Source organism: Ictalurus furcatus, chromosome 22, assembly GCF_023375685.1.
Source record: "Ictalurus furcatus strain D&B chromosome 22, Billie_1.0, whole genome shotgun sequence".
Taxonomy (NCBI): Eukaryota; Metazoa; Chordata; class Actinopteri; order Siluriformes; family Ictaluridae; genus Ictalurus; species Ictalurus furcatus.
Window position 1 is genome coordinate 9,927,325 of NC_071276.1, and position 21,107 is coordinate 9,948,431.

Consider the following 21,107-nt stretch of genomic DNA (forward strand, 5'->3'; position numbering starts at 1 on the left):
GTGCAATATATTATTCAGTGTACTGCTGCCACATGATTGGCTGACTGAATAATTGCATGAATAAGCAGGGGTACAGACCCTAGACTAGACTATACTAGTGACAATACTAGAGCAAAATCGGAACTATTGCTATTTAAGCACAAGAATATGGTACTTCAGACTGCCAGGACCTCTTTTTTGCAGAAGTCAAGGCAAAAGGAAAAAGCATTCCTCTAAACTGGAACACTGCCATGATGAGAGCTGAACTGGCCCGGACTGAATTTCCTGTAGTGTCCTGGTGGTCCCTCCTGCTGGAATATCCGTTCGCGATGCATTTTCTAAAAATGTCCCTGGATTTCCAATCAGTGTAACAAGCTTTGAATACACAAGTCTACATTAAAACAGCACATACAAACACGGTGTAATTTAAAGGCTTTATGAGGGACTTTGAAAGAGGACACATTAATGGGCATCTCATATTGTATAGTAGAAATATGAGCTTCAGTAAAGCACGGAGACCTCTTCTCTTTACTATGGCACAAGGCTCTGCTCATTCCCTTCACGTTCCACAGACAGATGGTCCTCTCACACACACACTGGGCACACAGGAGGCCAGACTATGCAGCAGTGGCAAAAATCAGTGTGATGTGGGATGGGACACATTTTATATCAGGCTTAGAAAGTGATGACTGCATGGTTGCTTGTTCAGCTGAATGTCATGTGCATAAATGTCCTGATAAATGCCTTGGTCTTGAACTTCACTGTCTTCTCTCTCTGTCTGTTAACAGTATTTGAGGAGACATTGGGTGGAATTAGATCTCTGGCAGTTAAGGGTAAAGTGCAAAGATTTTTTTAAGCATTAACCAGATCTTAAATCCATGCCCATGTACATGAAGCACCACTCAAAAATTGATGACCTGCACAATTAAGTAAAATTAGTTTGTAAGCTAATCTTCCAACACCTAGCTAACTGTATAAAATCTACAGGACATCCACACAAGCTGATCAAATAAAATCTACATACAAAATATATACACACAGCAACTCCATTTCTAAAAGCTGCAGAACATTTACAAACAAAACAACAACAACCAAGAAACAGGATCTTAACTTCACAATACCAGGGTTACAGCATCCCAACAGCCCTTATAACCCTTACTAGCTTAGCAATTGGTTAGCAATGCAGCCTTTGCTTTGTTACCTGAGATAGCTAACCTAGCTATGTACAGGAGAGTGCAAGAAAAGCAATACCAATAAAACATGTAGTATGTTAGGATTCACAGATGTTCCTCATTAGCACATGTAACTAAATTAGTTTTTTTTAAGATATTCATAGTGGAAAATAAACTCACTTAAAAATCACTTTCTTATTTTTTTCTGAATTATATAAATATTCTGTAATATTGTTTGCCTACCCTTTGCCCTTATAACTTCCTCCACCATCTTTCTTATCCTCTGGGCTGAGCTATTTTTATTTGGGAAACATTTGCACTCTCATTGGTTACAAGTAGCTAGTTTGCTTAATAAGGACAAGCTAGCTTAATTTAAATTAGCTTTGTTACTGGAGCTAGTTTACAAGCACTGTAAGCTTTCGTTGTTAATGTATCAGCTTTAGCTGGCTTGTTGTAGTTAGCAAAATGGCTTTTTTTTTTTTGGTTTTGTTTCCAGCAAAAAAAATAACTAAATTTGGAAAAGCCAGCCATAATGTTATATATATATATATATATATATATATATATATATATATATATATATATATATATATATATATATATATATATATAATCTGGCTTTGCACTAGATTACACCATGTTAGTCTTTTTGAGTACTACAGTGTCAACTATTTCCACATTATTTGTGGTAATAAGACGATATTAAATGGTGTTCTAGCACCTTTAAGTCTAAGAAAGGAGCTTGACTGAAGCCTCTGAATTTAGTTCAAATACAATTTCTATTATAATGCCCAGATTATGAGTGCAATTTTATGACAATCTATAAAGATGACAATGCTGGTGTTACAGCCCATTCATTATGCACATTCAGTCATAAAAGCCCAGTACGGTGTTCAGGGACATGCCTGTACATCTCAGATCAGAGATTGTTAATCAATCTTACTTCAGTCTGGTCAGTCCTCAATTAGCTCCGTCAATACCTGCAACAGAGCAGTGACCTTCTCAACCTTCCCAAAGCCACTCAATCTCTGTGATTGTTGCTGATGAGGGTAAATGCTACCCCAGGGTGCTCCACACTGTACTCACTCATAATAAAGTAAGGTGGCTGAGAGGTCTACACAAGCTATTATGCAGCAGATGTAATCTGGTATTAGAACTGAACACAATATACTCTCAGTGTAATATTACTGGAAAAAACTGGCAGTGAAATGGGGTGGCTGTATCACTAGCCAGCCTGTTAGTCATAGTTGCCCAGCAGACATGTAGGTTCATCAACCAGAGACATATAAAGTCACGCTGCTCATAATGAAATAATTAGTTAACAGCTCAAGGAATTTTTAATTGGCTGCTATTACCATGCTACATATACTCATTTGTTTCCCTTACCTTGTATTAACACACTTAACTAGCTAACTAGATGGTAATAGGTTACTATGTTACATAGCTACAATTTTTAAGGCTAGTCAGTTATTGTAAGTTTACGGTCTCACAAAACAGGGGAACACATTGGAGCTTTTACTTGCCTGGCGGTTTAGCTGATATTATTTATGCTTTATATCCATCCCTGAAACCACTGAAACCATGTTTCACCGTCAATAAAGTAATCCACAACAGTGTGTGAGTATTTGGACATTTTGTTCAGTCATCGAATTATATTCTCCTTTTTCTTTGGAAAATGTCTGTTCTGTTCTATTATCTATTCTATCACAAAATAAAAATGGGAAATGGTCAATGCACTGCACAGATTATTAACATGATGCAGCAGCAACCCCTCCTGGCTACTAAGTAGAAATGAGCCTAAAACAGTTGATACTCAATAGCAGGAATAAAGCAGTTGTGGCATTAGTTTACAAAGCTCATCTTTAGGGTCTGGATGTAGATGGAAATGTAATTTAACTAATAGAATAGACGTTTACTGACCACCCAGCTGTTTATTCAGAGGTAAATAAGAGGGTGAAATGGCTGAGGAATATTCAGGATGGTACAGACATGAGGAGGATTTTGATTATGATTATGACTTCAACCTTCTGTTCACTAATTCAGGAGACCAAAAAAAAAAAAAAAAAAACATTCCTTGGTTTGCAACATGAGGTATTCCATCCATAAAACATACTGGAAGAAATGGAAAACATTCACAGACATGGAGGGCTATAATTTGGGTATATGTGGGGGGAAAATACAGTCATAGCACACATGGGTTATTGTAAAAAGGAGCACACAAACACAGAAACCTAAAATGTACACACAATAGAACAAAAATGCCTTGAACACCCCCTCATGTTGAGATAACATGGCTCACAATAAAGCTGTTCGCACCACAAATATTTCATGTATCTCTAAGTTGGTCAGAATTGGCGGGGAAAAGAAAAGAAAAAATATGTAATTGAATAAAAATACATTTCTAATCAGGGTCATGGGTGCAGCTTTAAGAGCTACTTGTAGGCAAAAGGCTTAGTGCCCTTAATTTCAATTAGAATGATCCATGGAAAAGTGTGTATCTTATTCGTGCACAGACACATTTTATTAAGAGCACTTTTTTAATGTCAAATGATCACGTGTGCAGTCAGACAGGGCTTATGGATCACATGCCAACAGGAGACATTGCATTTCTGATTATTATTTTATAGCAATGGGGATTCATATGTAGACCATGTTTAGTAGTACAGGTAATAAAACACTGGATGGATCCAGCTTTCACTCTGAATAAAGTATGAAAACATAAAACACTTCTTTTTTTCTTGTTAAGCTCTTAGTAGAATTCAAGGATTTGTACACAAGGCATACATCAAAAATGTTCTAGGCAAGATAGCATATAAAAAGGACACTATTTTTTCTTTTTTCTGTTTATATAAAAATATTCCCTTTCAAAGTAAAAAAAAAAAGGCACTTCATCTATAGACACTTGTTGGATGACAGAACAAACCATATTTCAAAGGCAATTCAACCACAGAAGACGCATGTAGTTTTTTATTTGTTAAAAGCTGATATTCCTAGAGCACCATAAAAATGTGAGATTGGAGGTAGACATTTAATGATACTTTCAAGCTTGAAACCACCTCCATCAATGTTAACTAAACCTGATAAGTTACATGAGTTATGTGTTGATGTGTATGTTGAGTGTATGTGTATGTGTTGATGCATATATTTATGCACAGTTATTCCTGACCTTAACATACAGTCCCCTCTAAAAGTATTGGAATAGCAAGGCCAGTTCTTTTGTTATACACTGAAGACATTTGGTTTTAAGATCAAAAGATGAATAGGATACGACAGATCAGAATTTCAGCTTTCATTTCCTGAAATTTACATCTTGCGTTAAACAACTTGGAACATGGAATATTTTGTTGGAATCCACACATTTTTCAAGTGTTCAAAAATACTGGAATAGACATGTGACTGACAAGGGTTTCTTGTTGCACAAGTTTGCCCTGTTAGACTGATTGTTTAAACAATTAACAGCTCTGAATGTCTACTCTTGGTTTGAGACCTGGGTTTTGCCCGTGAAGACTGCATTTGTTGTTAAAAAGGATAAATCAACATGAAGACCAGAGAGCTGACTATGGAAGAAAAGCAAGCCATTTTGAAGCTGAGAAAATAGGGTAAAATCGATCAGAGCCATTGCACAAACATTGGGCATAGCCAATACAACAATTTGGAATGGTCTGAGAAAAAAAAGAAACCACTGGTGTACTAACAACCTGACATGGAACAGGTTGGCCAAGGAAAACAACAGTTGATGACAGAAACATTGTGAGAGCTGTGATGAAAAACTCAAAAACAACAGTCAGTGACATCACTAACAACCTCAACAGTGCAGGGGTGAAGGTATCACAATCCACCATTTGAAGAAGACTTTGAGAGCAGAAATATAGAAGCCATACCACAAAATGCAAACCCCTCTTCAGCAGTACAAATCAGAAAGTCAGATTGGAATTTGCAAAGAAATATAGAGATGAGCCACAGAAGTTCTAGGACCAAGATTAACCTCTACCAATGTGATGGAAAGGGCAAAGTGTGGAGAAATAAAGGATCTGCTCATGATCCAAAACAAACAAGCTCATCAGTAAAGCACGGTGGAGGTAGTATCATGGCTTGGGCTTGCATGGCTGCTTGTGGAATGGGCTCACAAATTTTTATTGATGATGTAACTCATTATGGTAGCAGCAGAATAAATAAATTCAGAAGATTAGAGAACCAATCTGTCTGCCAATTTACAGAGAAATGCATCCAATCTAATTGGGAGGAACTTCATCATGCAGCAAGACAATAACCCAAAACACACTGCTAACACAACAAAGGACTTTATTGAGGGAAAAGTGGAAGGTTTTAGACTGGCCAATCAATCACCAGACCTTAACCCAATTGAGCAGCATTTCACCTCCTGAAGGGAGAAACCCCCACCCAAAACAAACAACAACTGAAAGAAGCTGTGGTACAAGCCTGAAAAAGCATCACAAAAGAAGAATGCAACAGTGGATCACCCAACTTGATATAGTTATTGCAAGCAAGGGATATGCAACCAAATACGAAGTGTTATTTACTCGAATTTTCTTTAAAACTATCTGCTCCAGTACTTTTGTTCACCTAAAAATTAGGTGGTCTGCCACCAAAGGTGCCATGTTCTAAGTCGCTTAACACATGTAGATGTAATATCTTTTGTAATATTTTGCTTGTATTTTTCTCATTTGTAAGTCGCTTTGGATAAAAGCGTCTGCTAAGTGAATAAATGTAAATGTAAATATCAAGAAATTAAAGCTGAAATTCTGATCTATCAATTCATATTCAACTTTTGATTTCAATCCCAAATGTCTTCAGCTTAAAGCAAAAAAAACTAAAGAAATTGGCCTTGCCATTCCAATTCTTTCAAATGGGACTGTATAATCCAATATCCACCAAGTATCATTAGAACAAGACCTACAGACAGACAGACAGACAGACAGACAGACACACACACACATACACACACACACACACACATGCACCAAACCTGAAAAAAAGTCAATATGAGTGACAGTAAACCTTGATTCACTTGAACAGCCAAATATAGGATTTCCCTTTATACAACAAAATCTTTCTCACATTGCACTTTACAAAAAATATACATACACATATAAATACATATGTTCATGTGTAAAAAAACAAAAAACAAACAAAAAAAAAAAACAAAAAAGATACAAAATAAGTACTGTAAATACAAATATGTGTTGAACAATTCGGCACCCATCTGTAACAGGAAATCTTGTGCGTAAAGCACAAATGTGTGAATAAATTAACTCTTTTGGCAGCTTGAGACGGATTGCTCAAAGTTTCCTTTAAGTCTTCTTTTAAAAACAGCTGAAGAGAAAAAGTAGTCCTTTAAAGAAAATAGCTTTTTGTCCATTAAGCCTCCAGCTTGAGAAGTCTTGTTTACTTTCATTTTTTACTCTGGATCTCATTTTCCTTCACGCTGAGTCTGCAGTCCAGGTCTGAGCAGTGAGAGCCCAAAAATCTCAGAGCACAAAGCTTTAGTCCTACTGCTCTCTGTTCTTTCCTTCTGTCCTCTATATGAAGCACACAGGCCCCACCTCCAGGTGATAATTAAAGCCTGCTTTTTTGTTTGGGAGGTTCAGCACATCGACTATAGGCAACAGGTTGGGCTCCTGTGTCTGGAAAAGGAACTGGGTCTGATGCCACCGTCCGTCTGTCATCTGAATAAATGTGGAGTGGTAGCAAGTGTTAATATGCAGCAATAACAATATTAATCTATAACAATACTAAACAATAGTAAAGTTATTAATTCAACATGGCACTTAGGTGGTTACAACCGATAATGAAATAAAAAGGAAAAATGAATACGAATACTGTGAAATTGGTAAATATACAATATGAAAAGATCACTCATGCCTGTACACACCCATCTGCTTTCAGCATGATCACCAAGCATGTAACGAGTTTTTATGCATCAGTTTTCCTCAATATGAAGCAAAATATGACAAGACAAGACAAGCAAAATATAACCAACCACCCTGATTCCAATAACAGCGTCTCCTGAAGGGTTTTTTTTGGTCCTGTTATACCACATCAGATACCACTGATTAAATGTTTTTCTTTATTAATAAAAACAACATATCATACATTTGACGTGTTAATAGTAATGTTGTGGAACGTCCATGAGTTCGCCACACAAGTCCTTGTGTAAGTTATTACTTCAGAAACAACATATTAGAACAAAAACATTCATAGAAATCTGTGATTTGAATTATAGCCAGCAATTCTGTCTGAGCTGCTGGTAAAGAAACACCTTCTGACCAGTGAGAATTGAGATTTCAACAGCACTATGGAATAATCTGATAATAATTGAGATGGAGATAGGATGTGTTGGGCATTTTAAAGTATGCTATGTGCTGTCAGCATTTAGTACAAATATAACCTATTCTATGCTGTTCAATCTGAGCTTACCCAGCATTCATCCTTTAGCAGTTCAGGCCGAATGAGTCCTCTAGCCTTGATTATCTCTCCATTCCAGGCCTTGAAGCTCACAGCATTGTGGGATGGAGGTTTGGATGCCACTTCTGCCCACACAGACACGTTCAGGCAGTGGATGGTGAGAAGCTGCACTGCCTCTGAGCTCAGCAGGTGAATGAAGTTCATCTGGATCACTCCTACACCCATCTCTAACTGCAGCACAACATATAAACAGCATTAGTCACAATGTCTAGAGGTTATATTTATGGATTAAAGCCTGATTTATGGGGCACACAGTATATTCAGTCAGTAAGAAGAAATGTGAACATTTGGGTTAGAGTATATCACATCAGTTTGATTTTTATTACACCACTCAGTCTTTTTGGGTAAGAGTCTATCAGCGTGGCACATGTTGACTTGGCAATATTTTTCCACCCTTTCTTACAAAAACATTCCAGATTTATCAAATTGCGAGGGCATCTCCTGTGCACAACCCGCTTCAGATCACCCCACAGATTTTCAGTTGGAATCAGGTCTGGACTCTGGATAGGTCATTCAAAAACATTGATCTTCTTTTGGTTAAGCCATTCCATTGTTGATTGGGATGTATGCTTTGGGTCATTATCATGCTGAAAGCTGAAATTCCGTTTTCACCTTCAGTTTACTAGCGGACACCTGAAGGTTTTGCACTAAAATCAACTGGTGTCTGTAGCTATTCATGATTCTCTCTACCTTGATAAAAGCCCCAGTTCTGGCTGAAGAAAAGCAGCCCTAAAGCATGATGCTGCCACCACAAAGCTGCACTGTGGGTATTGTAATATTTTGGTCATGTGTTTTTTGCATCAAACATACCTTTTGAAATTATGGAATTATTAAACCTTTTGGAATTGGTCTCATGACACATTTTGACACATGGTTTGGGGTGATTTAGTTGGGCTTGGATTTTTTTTATGAGAAAGGTTTCCATCTAGCCTCCCTACCCCATAACCCAGATATGTGAAGAATACCACAGATTATTTTCACATACAGAGAGTAGTCAGTACTTGTCAGATATTCCTGCAGCTCCTTTAATATTGCCGTAGATCTCTTGGCGGCCTCCCTGGTAAGTTTTTGTCTTGTCCTTCTGTAAATTTTGGATGGATGTCCTGTTCTTGGTGATGTCACTATGGTAGCCCATTTTCTCCACTTGTTAATGATGGCCTTCACGGTGTTCCGTGGTATATATAATGTTTTGGAAGTTCATTTATACACTTTTCCTGACCTTTCAACAAGTGAGATAACATGCATGTTTTGCGAGATCTTTGTGGAGCATGGCTTCAGGAGTCGGATGAAACCAAGGAGACGTCAAGAAAATCATACAGAAAAAGCTGGTATTTATTTGGGGTTAATCAGAATAAAGGTGACAGCTGTATGATAATTACTTTTGAACATGAGATTGAATGTGAATGTGCACCCAATTATAAAAGGGTGTGCATACTTGTGCAACCAGGTTATTGTAGCTGTTTTCTTTTTCTTATTTTTCCCTAAAATCTTTCTTATTATTTTCACCTAATTTTTATATGTTATAATTTCACATTGATGAAAAGATTGATCTTAGTTTCATTTCACAAAAACCTGCCATTTAACAAAGTTGCGTAGACTTTTTATATCCATTGTAATTGCTTACACCCAGTGTACACAGTTTTAATCTACATATCCCTTAAGAGATTCAATTCCCTAGGTTCAATAAAGACGGATTGCTGTTGTGGTTCCTAAAGGTAGCAAAAAATCCTTTCCCATAATAATAAACACAAACTTTAAGTTATAAAAATAGGAAATGTATTGTCAGGAGATCTACCTTCATTAAGACAAATAAACCCTTGAGATCTCAAGGAAATTCTGTAGAGTGCAAACAGAAAAGATGAAAAGTAAAGATGTGTCCAAGTGAGTAGCCAAATGAAATGAAGCCCCAGTGGAAACAAAAGTTGTTAGTTAAAGTCACAATTCTTCATCTAGCATTCTGACAAAATACAATATACATCTAAGTGGGTCAGCTTTCTGTGCAAGCTCATATACTGTATATAAAGCAAAGAAGGTTTTCCATAGGCTACACTTAGTGTAGTGAGTGTCTACAAGCTACCAAAGAAAATAGACATTAAAGGGATGTCTTCAAAGTGTTTTAAACTAAAAAAGGGTTCCACAGGAAAATGTCCCAAAGTTACATAGATGCAGTAGGTAGAGAGCAGCTTGAAAACCCATAGTATTCATTTAAAGTTTCTAAATATTATAAAAATACAAAAGAAATGTTACATTTAAAAGAATAATGAGCGTTTACCTTGGATGTAGTGAGCGGCCTCAGGCAGGTCTGACCTCTGCCTGTGAAGTTGCAGGTGACTTCAATTGTGTCAGAGGAGCAGCCCAGGTTTGGGTCAATCCAATAAGTGCCTTTAGACAAATTACAAAAAAACACAGTTCTAATTAGTAATTCAGGAAACAATGTTCATGGGTCGACAATATCTAGCCTGGGGAACTTTTTCTCAGTCATTGCATGGGAAATATGGCCACCATGCTGCTTACACATGTCTGATTTGCTGTATCTCCAATACAACTATTTGTTTTATCACATGGTTCAGCCATTATCCATTCCATAATCCCTTTCCTCAATCCCAATCTTTGCAATATATTTTACAACAACAACAAAAAAAAGCTCTGTACATTGTAGGTACACTGTCTGTACTTACATTTTCCCTTTGTTTGCCTGTTTGTTTACCTATCAAATGAATTCAAGTTAATTACAATTATTTGATATAAAACAAGATCATGGTGACCATGGACTATTTTTAAACTAGCCAAAAAACACTACTTGCTGTCTTACATTTTTCGGCCAGAACCTTGTTTCAAAACTAGTCAATATGGCATAAAACCCACTGATACCCTGGCAGCCCTGCCCTGGCAGACAATTCTTCCAATAATCAGAGAAAAGAACTCTACTCCCTATTGACTTTTGACTTTATACTTCTTGGTAATGCAAAGCACCTCAATGCCATAGGAACTATTTTACTAGGCATATTATTTGGCTTGCATTGATGCTGGACATTATTTCCAGAAGCGGGATGTGGAAATTGTGACAAAACTGAGGAAAATACAGTACAGTGCAAAATCTAAACCTGTTATATAACTCTAATGTTAGCACAACACACAGTCGAATTTTAACACTTCATCGAGCGATAATAAAGGCGCTAGTCACGCTCAAGTAATGTTTTTATTAGTGACGAGAGAACGCCACAGCTCATAGCTGAAATGTTAGCCAAAAACATTTTGTCAAAGGTGCAAACACAGGGGATAAGCTTCATCAGCAGCACATTATTAGGAGAGGAGAAATACACTATATGGCCAAAAGAAGCTGACCATGACACCCGTATGTGTTTGTTAAACATCCTATTCAAAAAGGCATGGCATTAATATGGAGTTGGTCCCCTCTTTTCTGCTATAACAGTCTCCACTCTTCTGGGAAGGCATTCCACTAGATTTTGGAGTGTGGCTGTGGGGACTTATTCATTCAGCCACAAGAGCATTAGTGAGGGGAGGCACTGATATTGAACGAAGAGGCCTATTGTGTACTTTGGCTACATAAATTGCCCTCTCCCAGGGATTTAAATACTCGCTTATTTTCAATCGTCTGTATAAATGCACATAATTAGCTCATCATACTTGTGTTAAATTAGGTTATTTGCCACTTTTTAGCATAGTTAATTATGCCTCCAGGCAAGTACTGTACAACATGGGACTGGGCAAGCACACTGGAGCTTTCACTTGCCCAGAGGGATAGCTAATGAATATATGAATTGTTCACACCTGATACTGTATGCAACTACATTGTTTGCGGGTCATAAGCTGCCTCATTTATCAAGCTGGAGATGAACAGATTTATGTGTAAATCGTTCGTACGAGCGTTTACACAAGAAATTCTTGTGTTTTAAAGAAATTACACAATGATTTACATGAACAAGAAAATGCTGTAAATTCAGAAAAATTCATATTCTTCACATGCTCCTGTGTGTGTGTGTGTAAACTTTAACTTGATTGAATTTAAGTAATATAATTTGCAGGGATTATTGCACTTTTACAGTGCTGTGAAAAAGTATTTGTATAAGTATTTTTTTAATTGAAGCAAAACAAAGTTATCCAATACCTATCATCCATGTGAAAAAACGAATTGCCCCCTTAAACTTAAAATCTGCTTGTGCCACCTTTAGCAACAATAACTGCAACCAAACACTTCCGATAACTAGATAAGATCAGTCTTTCACTTACTAGGACTAGGACTTTCACAGCACTGTGGTGGAATTTTGGCCCAGTCTTCTTTGCAGAACTACTTTAGTTCAGCCACACTGGAGAGTTTTCGTGCAGTTTCATAGATTTGGGGAATTGGTAACTTACGGGGGCAAATACATTTTCACACAGGACCAGTTGGTATTGGATAACTTTTTTGCTTCAATAAATAACATTATCATTTAAAAACTGTATTCTGTGTTTATTCAGGTTCCCTTTGTTTTATCTCATATTTTGTTTTGATTTCTGAAACAATTTAGTATGAGATATACACAAAAACTGAAGAAATCAGGATGGGCGTAAATACTTTTCACAGCACTGTATATATCGAATATACCGGTGAGTTTAAATCACTTAGGCTATTTTTATTACCTTTACAGCATTTTGCAAATGAACTTAACCAGAGCGACTTATAGAAGTGCTTTGGAGACTCTATCAAAAATTCATCCTCATGCCAGTTCACTAGGTCAGGGACTAAGAATACCATCGAGAGAACTTAGTGAAAATCACTCAATGTGGGTGCCTCTAAATGCAAATGAGCTGCGGTGAGAATGCTTTGTTCTTTAACATATGCACGCGAGTACGAAGAAAATCATCCTTCCTGATACTTTTGTAAATCTGGCGAAAAATTTCAGTTTGGTTTGGCTTACGCAAACATTTAAACACAACTTTACGAAAAGACTGTTAAATGAGGTGGCATGTTAGCAGTGAAAATCTAAAGGTGCAGATGCTTCCTTACCATCTTTCACTCTGTGCTCACAGTCCAGCAGGTCCCGGCACATCCTGGCTGGGTTCTCCTGCGTTCCCAGTGGGTTCTTGATGCTGTAGATCAGGTTACTGAGGTAGTGAAGGGTCTTAAAGATCTCGGTTCCCTGGTCCAGCATGGGAATGTCTATGTCTGAGTATGTCTGAAGGACAGAAGACGGACATGCTTAGATCTTTCTATTTTCTTTACTTTAACTAATATGTACTTAGAGCACTTTTTAAGATATGTTTTAAGGGACTCACCTCAGACCTCAGTGCAGAGTAGGAATCAAATATGACTTGAAAAGCAGCACCAAGTGCCTCGCTCTTCTGTATCAGAACAATGAAAAATGCAGTGTTTGTGCAAATGCTTAACCCCTATAATTATTAAAACACAGTGGGCCAAGGCTACATGGACCTCCCCAATGTGTAACATTTTTGGAATATACACAGAAATATACTTACAAGAGACAGAGAAGAAGCAGGGGGACCCTAGACACCAAAGTACAGTTAAACCATTAAAGATAAAAAAAAGTGATCATTTATTGTTATTCTTCAACTATAGATTTATACTACACAGTGTATATAAATTATAAATGTGCTTACTGGGGGTCCCGGTGGGCCACGAGGTCCCGGAGGGCCCTAAAAAAGACCAGCACAACATGAGTTCATTTAGAGTTCCATATGTTTGCAAAAGATCTAGGTTAACACTTGACATACTATGGGTTGCCAGTTTATTAGGTACAACTAAAGTGTATCTAAGCTCACTGGACATTTTACCAGGTACATCTGCCATTTATGATTGCATCTGTTCCCATGCACAGTTTGTCAACCATCTCTACCCCATCCATCAGTGTAAACAGACCATCTTATCTGTCTGGATATTATTTGGGTGGTGGACCATTCTCATCAGAACAGTGCCAGATGTTATTGTGTGTGATGCTGGTAAGAGAGGCTTATGAAATGTCTGCTAACCAAAAATATCAAGACAAATGTCCATCCATCCATCCATCCAGCCATTTTCCATACGGCTTATCCTACACAGGTTCGCAAAATCTGGGCTTTTGCTCAGTGTTGTACACACTGTAGCCATGGTACAGCATTTTGCTTTATATTTTTAAAAGTAAAAAAGTATAGAATCGAGAACCAAAAATCACTTCATGATTGCAGCATGGAATCATAGGAGGCTTAAATATTCCCAATCCTAATGTGTACACAATAAACAGGCAAGTCAGTGTAAAAAAGTTCATGTTAAAATCTTAGTCAAATTATGCATCATTTAAATAAACTTACCCTTGGTCCTGGTACCCCCTATTCAAAACAGAAGACAAAAAAATAATATGAGATCAAATATACTTTTACAGCTCATTGCACATCATACTAACAACCAATGTTTGTGTGATGATTTTCTATAACTGTCATATTGCTCCTGGCTGAAATTAACCCAAACACACAGAGGATCCATTATTTTTTTACTGGAACATCAGCACGCACTGAGTAAGCACTAGGCTTTAATTTTTTTTGCACACATCCCAAAATAACACCACACCTGTATATACAGGAAAGCACCCAAGGATGGGTCACTCACCATCTCCCCTCGACTTCCTTTGTCCCCGTGAGGTCCCTAACAGACAGAGGTGAGTTATTTCAGACTGTGTGCTACACATTAAACATCCCCTGCAGTAAAATCTAAAGAAACATAAAAAGATTTTGTAGCACGTACTGGATAACCGCTGGGTCCGATGATTCCGACTGGTCCGATGGCACCTCTCGATCCCTGAAAAAAAAAAGAAATGCCTGCAGTAATTGCTGACAGAGCAGCCGTGGGATATCTCATTAGGGTCTGTTATAAATGAGCTCATAGTGGTCCCTACCATCAAACCCTGTGGTCCTCGTGGTCCCTGGATACCAGCAGGACCAGCATCACCAGGTGGACCCTATAAAATAACACATCTATTTCCATTTCAAGTTCAAATTAGACTTCATGTATCTACTTGCCAGCTGACATTAGATCATACACAGTATATCACACTGTACTGTATATGGTATTGATTGTGTCATACTGTCTGTTACCTAATGATTAAAGAGCTTAAATAAATGTTAATATGTTTAATAATGAATAGATACGAATACTGACAGTTAGTGTGATGTCATCACGTCAGCCGTTATCCGTTGCCAGGCACACTATCAATGTTTGGGTGAATTTTCCCTTTAACTAAACTATGTCACACACAGTAGTCACACATACCTGTCTGAAATGAACTTGAAACAGACTAGCGGCAGCTAATTAGTCACCATCATACAATGATCAAATCACCATAATGTTTGGGTGAGTAATTGTGTGCACAGACTCCATGTGTAAGCCTATATTTACACAGCTGGCCTTCACCTGCGCATTCAGACTGTGCAGGCTCTGCCAGATACTAATTCCCTAAATTAAAAGACCATTTACCAACATTTCACAAAACAAGATGACAATTAAAATGAAAATTAAGCATGCAAATCAATCTGGGGCCTGATTTACCTTTGGCTCAGATGAACGGAAAGTACCAATATTAAAATCAAATAAAAGCCAAAGCTATGAGAGCAAATCACGATAGGCTTTAAAATACCACGGTAAATGTATAAACCATTAAAGAACTAACTATCTTATTGACTTTCTATATGTATTTATGAGTGCAGGAAAATACTATCACTGGATGCTTGAGAAGGCATGGTGAATATGGATTCTGCATTTGACCCACATGCATTACATATAATCAGAAAGGACTGGAAGAGGTCTCACCTTAGGTCCAAAGTGTCCAAGAGGTCCAGACAATCCCCTCTCGCCAGGATCGCCCTGGCGAAAAAACACAAATGACATTTTACTGTCTCTGAAAAATGAGTACGACTGTCCAGTAAAAATAATTTTTTTTTATCACTCACAGGTTGGCCTTTAACTCCATGGTTGCCTGATTTCCCTTGCATCCCCATGGTTCCATGGATTCCACGCTTGCCAATAGGTCCAATCTCACCTGGTGGGCCTCTCTCACCCTAACAAAGCAAGAAGAGCCATGAGAGATCATAGAACTGCCATCTACAGTATATATGCTGACACTACAGTCTTCTCTGACACTGTATGGATTATTTCCTATTTGACTACCTTTGGTCCAAAGGATCCTTGACTCCCTTGTAAGCCAGGTTGCCCTGTTTGGCCATGTGGCCCTGTCTTTCCAGGTAAACCCACTTCTCCATCACTTCCCTGCTCCCCCTAACACAAATACACAAGAGAAGATGCAGAGTTGAAATGTAAACAATCAGGTAACCTACAATTTGCATGAATCTAAGATTATAGAGAATACATAAACGTTCTTACTGGCATTCCTTTAGGCCCATCTTTTCCAGGAGCTCCATCCATGCCAGGACTTCCCTCAGGTCCTTCTCGACCAACCACCCCTCTGGGACCAGGGGGACCAATAGGACCCTAAAAATACAATAAAACATGTTTGGGAATGATTGATCATAGTTTTCTATGGTTTCTCTATTAAAATGACCAGTCAGTCTGTTCTATTATACATTTTCTTTACAGCAGGCATCAGACTGACACTTACAGGAGGCCCTCTGCTGCCAGATTCACTTCGAGCACCCTTTTTGCCTTTTGGGCCCTGATTAAGAAAAAAAAAAATACAATTTGATTAACATAACCTAATAGATGTAATTTGCCAAACACAGAATGTGGTACGACAATATTAGAAACAGTATGGAGATGCATGTATCCATGCTGAATTGTCCTCACTCGATCGCCTTTGGATCCTTTGGATCCCAGAATGCCTCTTGGACCAGGGTTTCCCTGTGAGCACAACCATTACAAATAAATCAAATGAAATTGCTGATGACATAATTTACATCTAATGTACATGTGCTTACTGGCAATCCAGGAGCTCCAGGCTTGCCCCTTTCTCCATCTATACCTTGCTGACCCTGACAACCAACAAAACAATTTTGTCAGAAAATATTCATGCCATTAAAGCTCAATTTTAAGTGAAAATCTAGTACTTATTTTGACAGAGGAGCGTTGTGCTTACTGGGTAGCCAGGGTCACCTGGTTCTCCTCTGACCCCTCTTGGACCAACAGGGCCCTGAATCCAAATAAAGCACACAATGATCTGTTTGGAACTCAGTAGAATCCCCCTATAACAATAACAATGGCAACAAGAGCATCCATGCTAAAACCCATCAGACTGACTCACGATGTCACCTGGAGGACCAGCAGGGCCTTCAATCTTCCCATCATCCCCTGGTTCACCCTGCAGAGAGCAGAAAATCCATTCATTTTATTTAATTAAATTATTTGACAAAGGTGACTACTGAAAAATATACCAATAAAGTAAAAAAAATCTATCAGCTTGTTATTCCAACCATAATGATCTTATTTTTAGTTACTTAGGTTACTTCTAAACAACTTATAGACAACCACAGCACTATCAACTACAGTATATGTGAAATTTTACCTTTGCACCTTTTGGTCCTGTGGGGCCAATTGGACCTTGAGTTCCCTGGTGTCCCTAGAGTCAAAGTTAAATAAAGACAACATAAGACATACAGTACTAATGCGATTCCTATGACTTCATACAATTAATGGAATAGCTATTGTTATGCTTGTATGAAGACATTTACTTCATATCCTTTCAGGCCCAGATTTCCTTCAAGGCCCATTTTTCCTGGTGCACCCTAAAAATCAAATAGCATTCAAATTTGGTTAGTTAGAAATATAAGCTGCTGTAGTCTTCTGTTAGTAAATCAGCCTTTAAAGTGTGACATTACCACAAATCCGATGGTTCCTCTGTTTCCTTTTGATCCTGGGAAACCCACAGGACCCCGTTCACCAACCGGTCCAGTCTCGCCAAGGTGACCCTGGTGACCTTTGTGACCCTGGAGAAAAACCAAAATTCATTATACTATATTCAAAATAAACAAAGTGCAGAAAGGGTAAACTGAAATAATAAACAGCATCGTGCTAACATCCTACCTTCTCTCCTGGTTTTCCCCTTTCACCAATTTTGCCAGGTTTGCCTTCAGGACCCTGATCACAGAGATACAGCATCGTTATTATTGACATATTTTACACGACAGAAGAGTTCACTGAATAAGATACTCTGCCCTTTAATCGACCTTCATATAAAAAATGTGGTAAAACTTTACTTAAGGGTAGTGAGAGCTTTCACTATCTGACAGTATTACACAGCAGCTTTTCTTATTCATAATTATTACTATCAAGTGCAGGGACACCGCAAAGCATCTTTTGGGAAGTGTATACCTTTAAAAGTGCATCCTTTCACCATTTTAATTTCACCTGACAACTTATATCAGGTCATTACCAATATGTGACACAAACCTACCAGAAGTACACTGAGCTACAAAGTCAGATATCTAATGTAAGTCAGTGCAGAAAGTGTCATCGCACAACCTTAGGTCAATAAAAAGTGTCAGTATCATAAGACAACCTTATGTCACAAAGTGTCACAATGTCTTAAGATAACCTCATGTCAACAAAAAGTGTGATAGTAAGACAACCTAAGACAAGACAACCTTATATAGACAAAAAAGTGCCAGTGTCCTAAAAACAACCTTGTCACGGCATAGTGTCATAGTGTCAAAATGCAACCATATGTCTCCAAATGTCTTAACAACCTTATGTTGACAAAGTGTCACAGTATCATAGTCAACCAAAAATGTCAGCATCTTAACTTTATGTAAAAAGTGTCATAGTGTCATTATATGTTATGTCCCAAAAAGAGTTATAGTGTCACCACACAATGTTTCATAGGGTCATAACACAACCTCATGTTGACAAAAAGTATCAGTCATAGGACAACCTTACAGTTACAAAAAGTGCCATAATGTTATAAGACAACCTTATGTCAACAAAAAAGTATCACTGTCATAAGACAACAGTATATTGACAAAGATAGTCCATGTCATAAGACAATCTCACGTCAACAAATAGTTTGTACACTTTATGGCACTTGATGTAACTGTTATGTCATCAACACTGACAACAAAATGAAAGAGTCTTTATGACAGCTGCTGCTAATAGGAAAAGGGCTTTATAAATGTTTGCGTAGATTTATGTCAGTTGTTATGAAAAGTTTGTGCAAGTATAATGTAGCCAGATGGAAACCATTCAGAAAGTGTTACCAATAAGACACTATGAACAGCAGGAAAAAAGGACAACCATATGTCGACAAATAGCAGCATAGTGATATAGCACAACCTTACAGTATGTGTCCAAATAGTGTCATAGTATCATAAGACAACCTTATGTCAACCTTATGTCAACCTTATGTTGGGCAGTGGTGGCTTAGCTGTTAAGGCTCTGGGTTACTGATCGGAAGGTCGGGTTTTCAAGCCCCAGCACTGCCAAGCTGCAACTATTGGGTCCTTGAGCAAGTAACTTAACCCTCTCTGCTCCAGGGGTGCCGTATCATGGCTGACCCTGCGCTCCGACCCCAGCTTCCTGACAGGCTGGGGTACGTGAAGAAAACAATTTCACTGTGCTCTACTGTATATGTGACCAATAAAGACTCATTATCATTATAAAATGTCAATGTCCTAAGACAACCTTATGTCGACAAAATATACCATAGTGTCATAAGACAATCTTATGTTAACCAAAAGTGCCAGCCTTATGTCACTTGACTTAGCTGTTACATTACTTGTTTACTGGTAAAAGGCTTTGTTTGCATAGATTTATGTCATACAAGTGTCATGCAGCCATATGAACATCACTCATAAAGTGTTACCAATAAAATAACACAAATTAGAACAGCAGCAAAATAAGATATCTTACCTTAATAGCCATTGTCGTAGTGTCATAAGACAGCCTGTAGCCCTATGAACACCACTAATAAGATAACCCAAATTAGAACAGCACCAAAAATAACTTACCCTGACGCCAACTAGGCCAGGATCTCCAGGTGGCCCCTCCTTTCCTTTCAGTCCCATTTCTCCTTTTTCTCCTTGCTCGCCCTCTACTCCCATGTCCCCCTTTTCGCCCTGCATGCAACAGAACAATTCAGACTGATCAAACTGATCTATGCTAGCCTGAGGAATAACTCTGCAGCTCATTTTGAACACATGCTGGTGTTATAAATGGATTTCTCTAACCTTGGCTCCATCGAGGCCACTCTGCCCGGTTTCTCCGCTGAGCCCATGCTCGCCCTACAAGGAGAAACTTATTAATTATTACTGATCTGCATGAACAAGCGAGCACAAGTTGAGTATTTCATGATTACTGAATTAACCTACTCTTATTCCAATCAAGCCAGGTTCACCGATGTTTCCAGGAGGCCCAACAGCTCCCTAGAAAATGTGTACATGTGAACTTGTCATTGCCACAAGTGTATTAATTATTTCATTCCAAGTATGTAGAAATGACTGGGAAAGAGTGTTACAATTAGTGATCTAGAATCAGCAGTCCAAAGGCATCACTGTGTGAAGACTACTACTGCTGGTCATGTTTCATAGCTCTATTATGGAACCAATTAATCTTTATATAGTGCATATTTTCCATACAAGGAGGTCCATATGACTAATTAACATTATATGAGTATAAATGGCAAACCACATAAATGCTTCACCTTCTCTCCAAGTTCTCCAGGTAAGCCCACTTCCCCGACTTTTCCAGGTAGGCCCTGTCACACAGAACAGGAAACAGCCTATGAAACCACACTGGAATTTACCAACCATTAGTTAATCACATCTGAAAGTGTTCTACTTCACTGGTGTGCTGGACTTTTGTACAATGCGGGTAATTGGAAGCAGAAGTGCTGAAATGCTGAAAGGCTTGTGAGCTACCATTTTTAAATTATTATACCAAAGAGCAAAGCCTGTAATGAGGCATCTAGTCCTGTATGACGATATGACACTGTACATTGGAATCAAGAAGAGAATTTCTAATGTGGCAACTACATGCTGTATGGAAATTAACAAGCCCCCTCCACCCCCTGAAAGATCAGTAACAGGGGAGTAGATTGAATTATACTGGGTTATACTAGTATAATGATACCAATTATACTGGGTGTGAAATATTCACTATCCTGTTATGTACATTAACTGGAGATCATTTTCACTGTATAAATATTTAAATGATATTCAATATAACCTTACCATCAAGCCAATCTCACCCAAAGGGCCTATTGTTCCTGATGGCCCTGAAGGTCCCTGTAAACAAGCCAAATTATTAGGGAATTTATTTTATTTCTTAACATAGTAGTAAAAATGATTCAAACATACCCTCAAGCAGGCAAGCTTAGTTAAAATTACATGGTAGGAGAAGTTAGATAAATTACATGATTGTTTTCTTTTCTAAGTAATTCCAAATAACCTAAAGCACTAAAAATTAATCTAACAAAAATCTATTTGCAAACTCTGTATTGCTAACCTACTGATTTGTTTCAAGCTCCAGTTATTTTAAGA

At 38.0% G+C, this 21,107-nt stretch overlaps 1 protein-coding gene across 1 annotated transcript in view; it reads right to left on the bottom strand.

Annotated features, from left to right (window-relative positions):
• Nucleotides 1-3,062: 3,062 nt before the first annotated feature.
• The window catches only part of col27a1b (collagen, type XXVII, alpha 1b), a 73,464-nt gene continuing 55,419 nt past the window's right edge, over nucleotides 3,063-21,107 (bottom strand). Inside the window, exons 33-61 of the mRNA XM_053610816.1 lie at nucleotides 20,799-20,852; nucleotides 20,270-20,323; nucleotides 19,938-19,991; nucleotides 19,797-19,850; nucleotides 19,578-19,685; nucleotides 17,659-17,712; nucleotides 17,454-17,561; nucleotides 17,307-17,360; nucleotides 17,141-17,194; nucleotides 16,880-16,936; nucleotides 16,715-16,768; nucleotides 16,557-16,610; nucleotides 16,426-16,479; nucleotides 16,241-16,294; nucleotides 16,006-16,113; nucleotides 15,793-15,900; nucleotides 15,576-15,683; nucleotides 15,436-15,489; nucleotides 14,525-14,587; nucleotides 14,374-14,427; nucleotides 14,239-14,274; nucleotides 13,944-13,961; nucleotides 13,257-13,292; nucleotides 13,116-13,142; nucleotides 12,915-12,980; nucleotides 12,646-12,814; nucleotides 9,910-10,019; nucleotides 7,590-7,808; nucleotides 3,063-6,838 (exon numbers count right to left, since the gene is read on the bottom strand). Of these exons, the coding sequence (XP_053466791.1) occupies nucleotides 6,692-6,838; nucleotides 7,590-7,808; nucleotides 9,910-10,019; nucleotides 12,646-12,814; nucleotides 12,915-12,980; nucleotides 13,116-13,142; nucleotides 13,257-13,292; nucleotides 13,944-13,961; nucleotides 14,239-14,274; nucleotides 14,374-14,427; nucleotides 14,525-14,587; nucleotides 15,436-15,489; nucleotides 15,576-15,683; nucleotides 15,793-15,900; nucleotides 16,006-16,113; nucleotides 16,241-16,294; nucleotides 16,426-16,479; nucleotides 16,557-16,610; nucleotides 16,715-16,768; nucleotides 16,880-16,936; nucleotides 17,141-17,194; nucleotides 17,307-17,360; nucleotides 17,454-17,561; nucleotides 17,659-17,712; nucleotides 19,578-19,685; nucleotides 19,797-19,850; nucleotides 19,938-19,991; nucleotides 20,270-20,323; nucleotides 20,799-20,852 (2,190 nt within the window). The 3' untranslated portion in view covers nucleotides 3,063-6,691. The remainder of the gene's footprint in view (nucleotides 6,839-7,589; nucleotides 7,809-9,909; nucleotides 10,020-12,645; nucleotides 12,815-12,914; nucleotides 12,981-13,115; nucleotides 13,143-13,256; nucleotides 13,293-13,943; nucleotides 13,962-14,238; nucleotides 14,275-14,373; nucleotides 14,428-14,524; nucleotides 14,588-15,435; nucleotides 15,490-15,575; nucleotides 15,684-15,792; nucleotides 15,901-16,005; nucleotides 16,114-16,240; nucleotides 16,295-16,425; nucleotides 16,480-16,556; nucleotides 16,611-16,714; nucleotides 16,769-16,879; nucleotides 16,937-17,140; nucleotides 17,195-17,306; nucleotides 17,361-17,453; nucleotides 17,562-17,658; nucleotides 17,713-19,577; nucleotides 19,686-19,796; nucleotides 19,851-19,937; nucleotides 19,992-20,269; nucleotides 20,324-20,798; nucleotides 20,853-21,107) is intronic.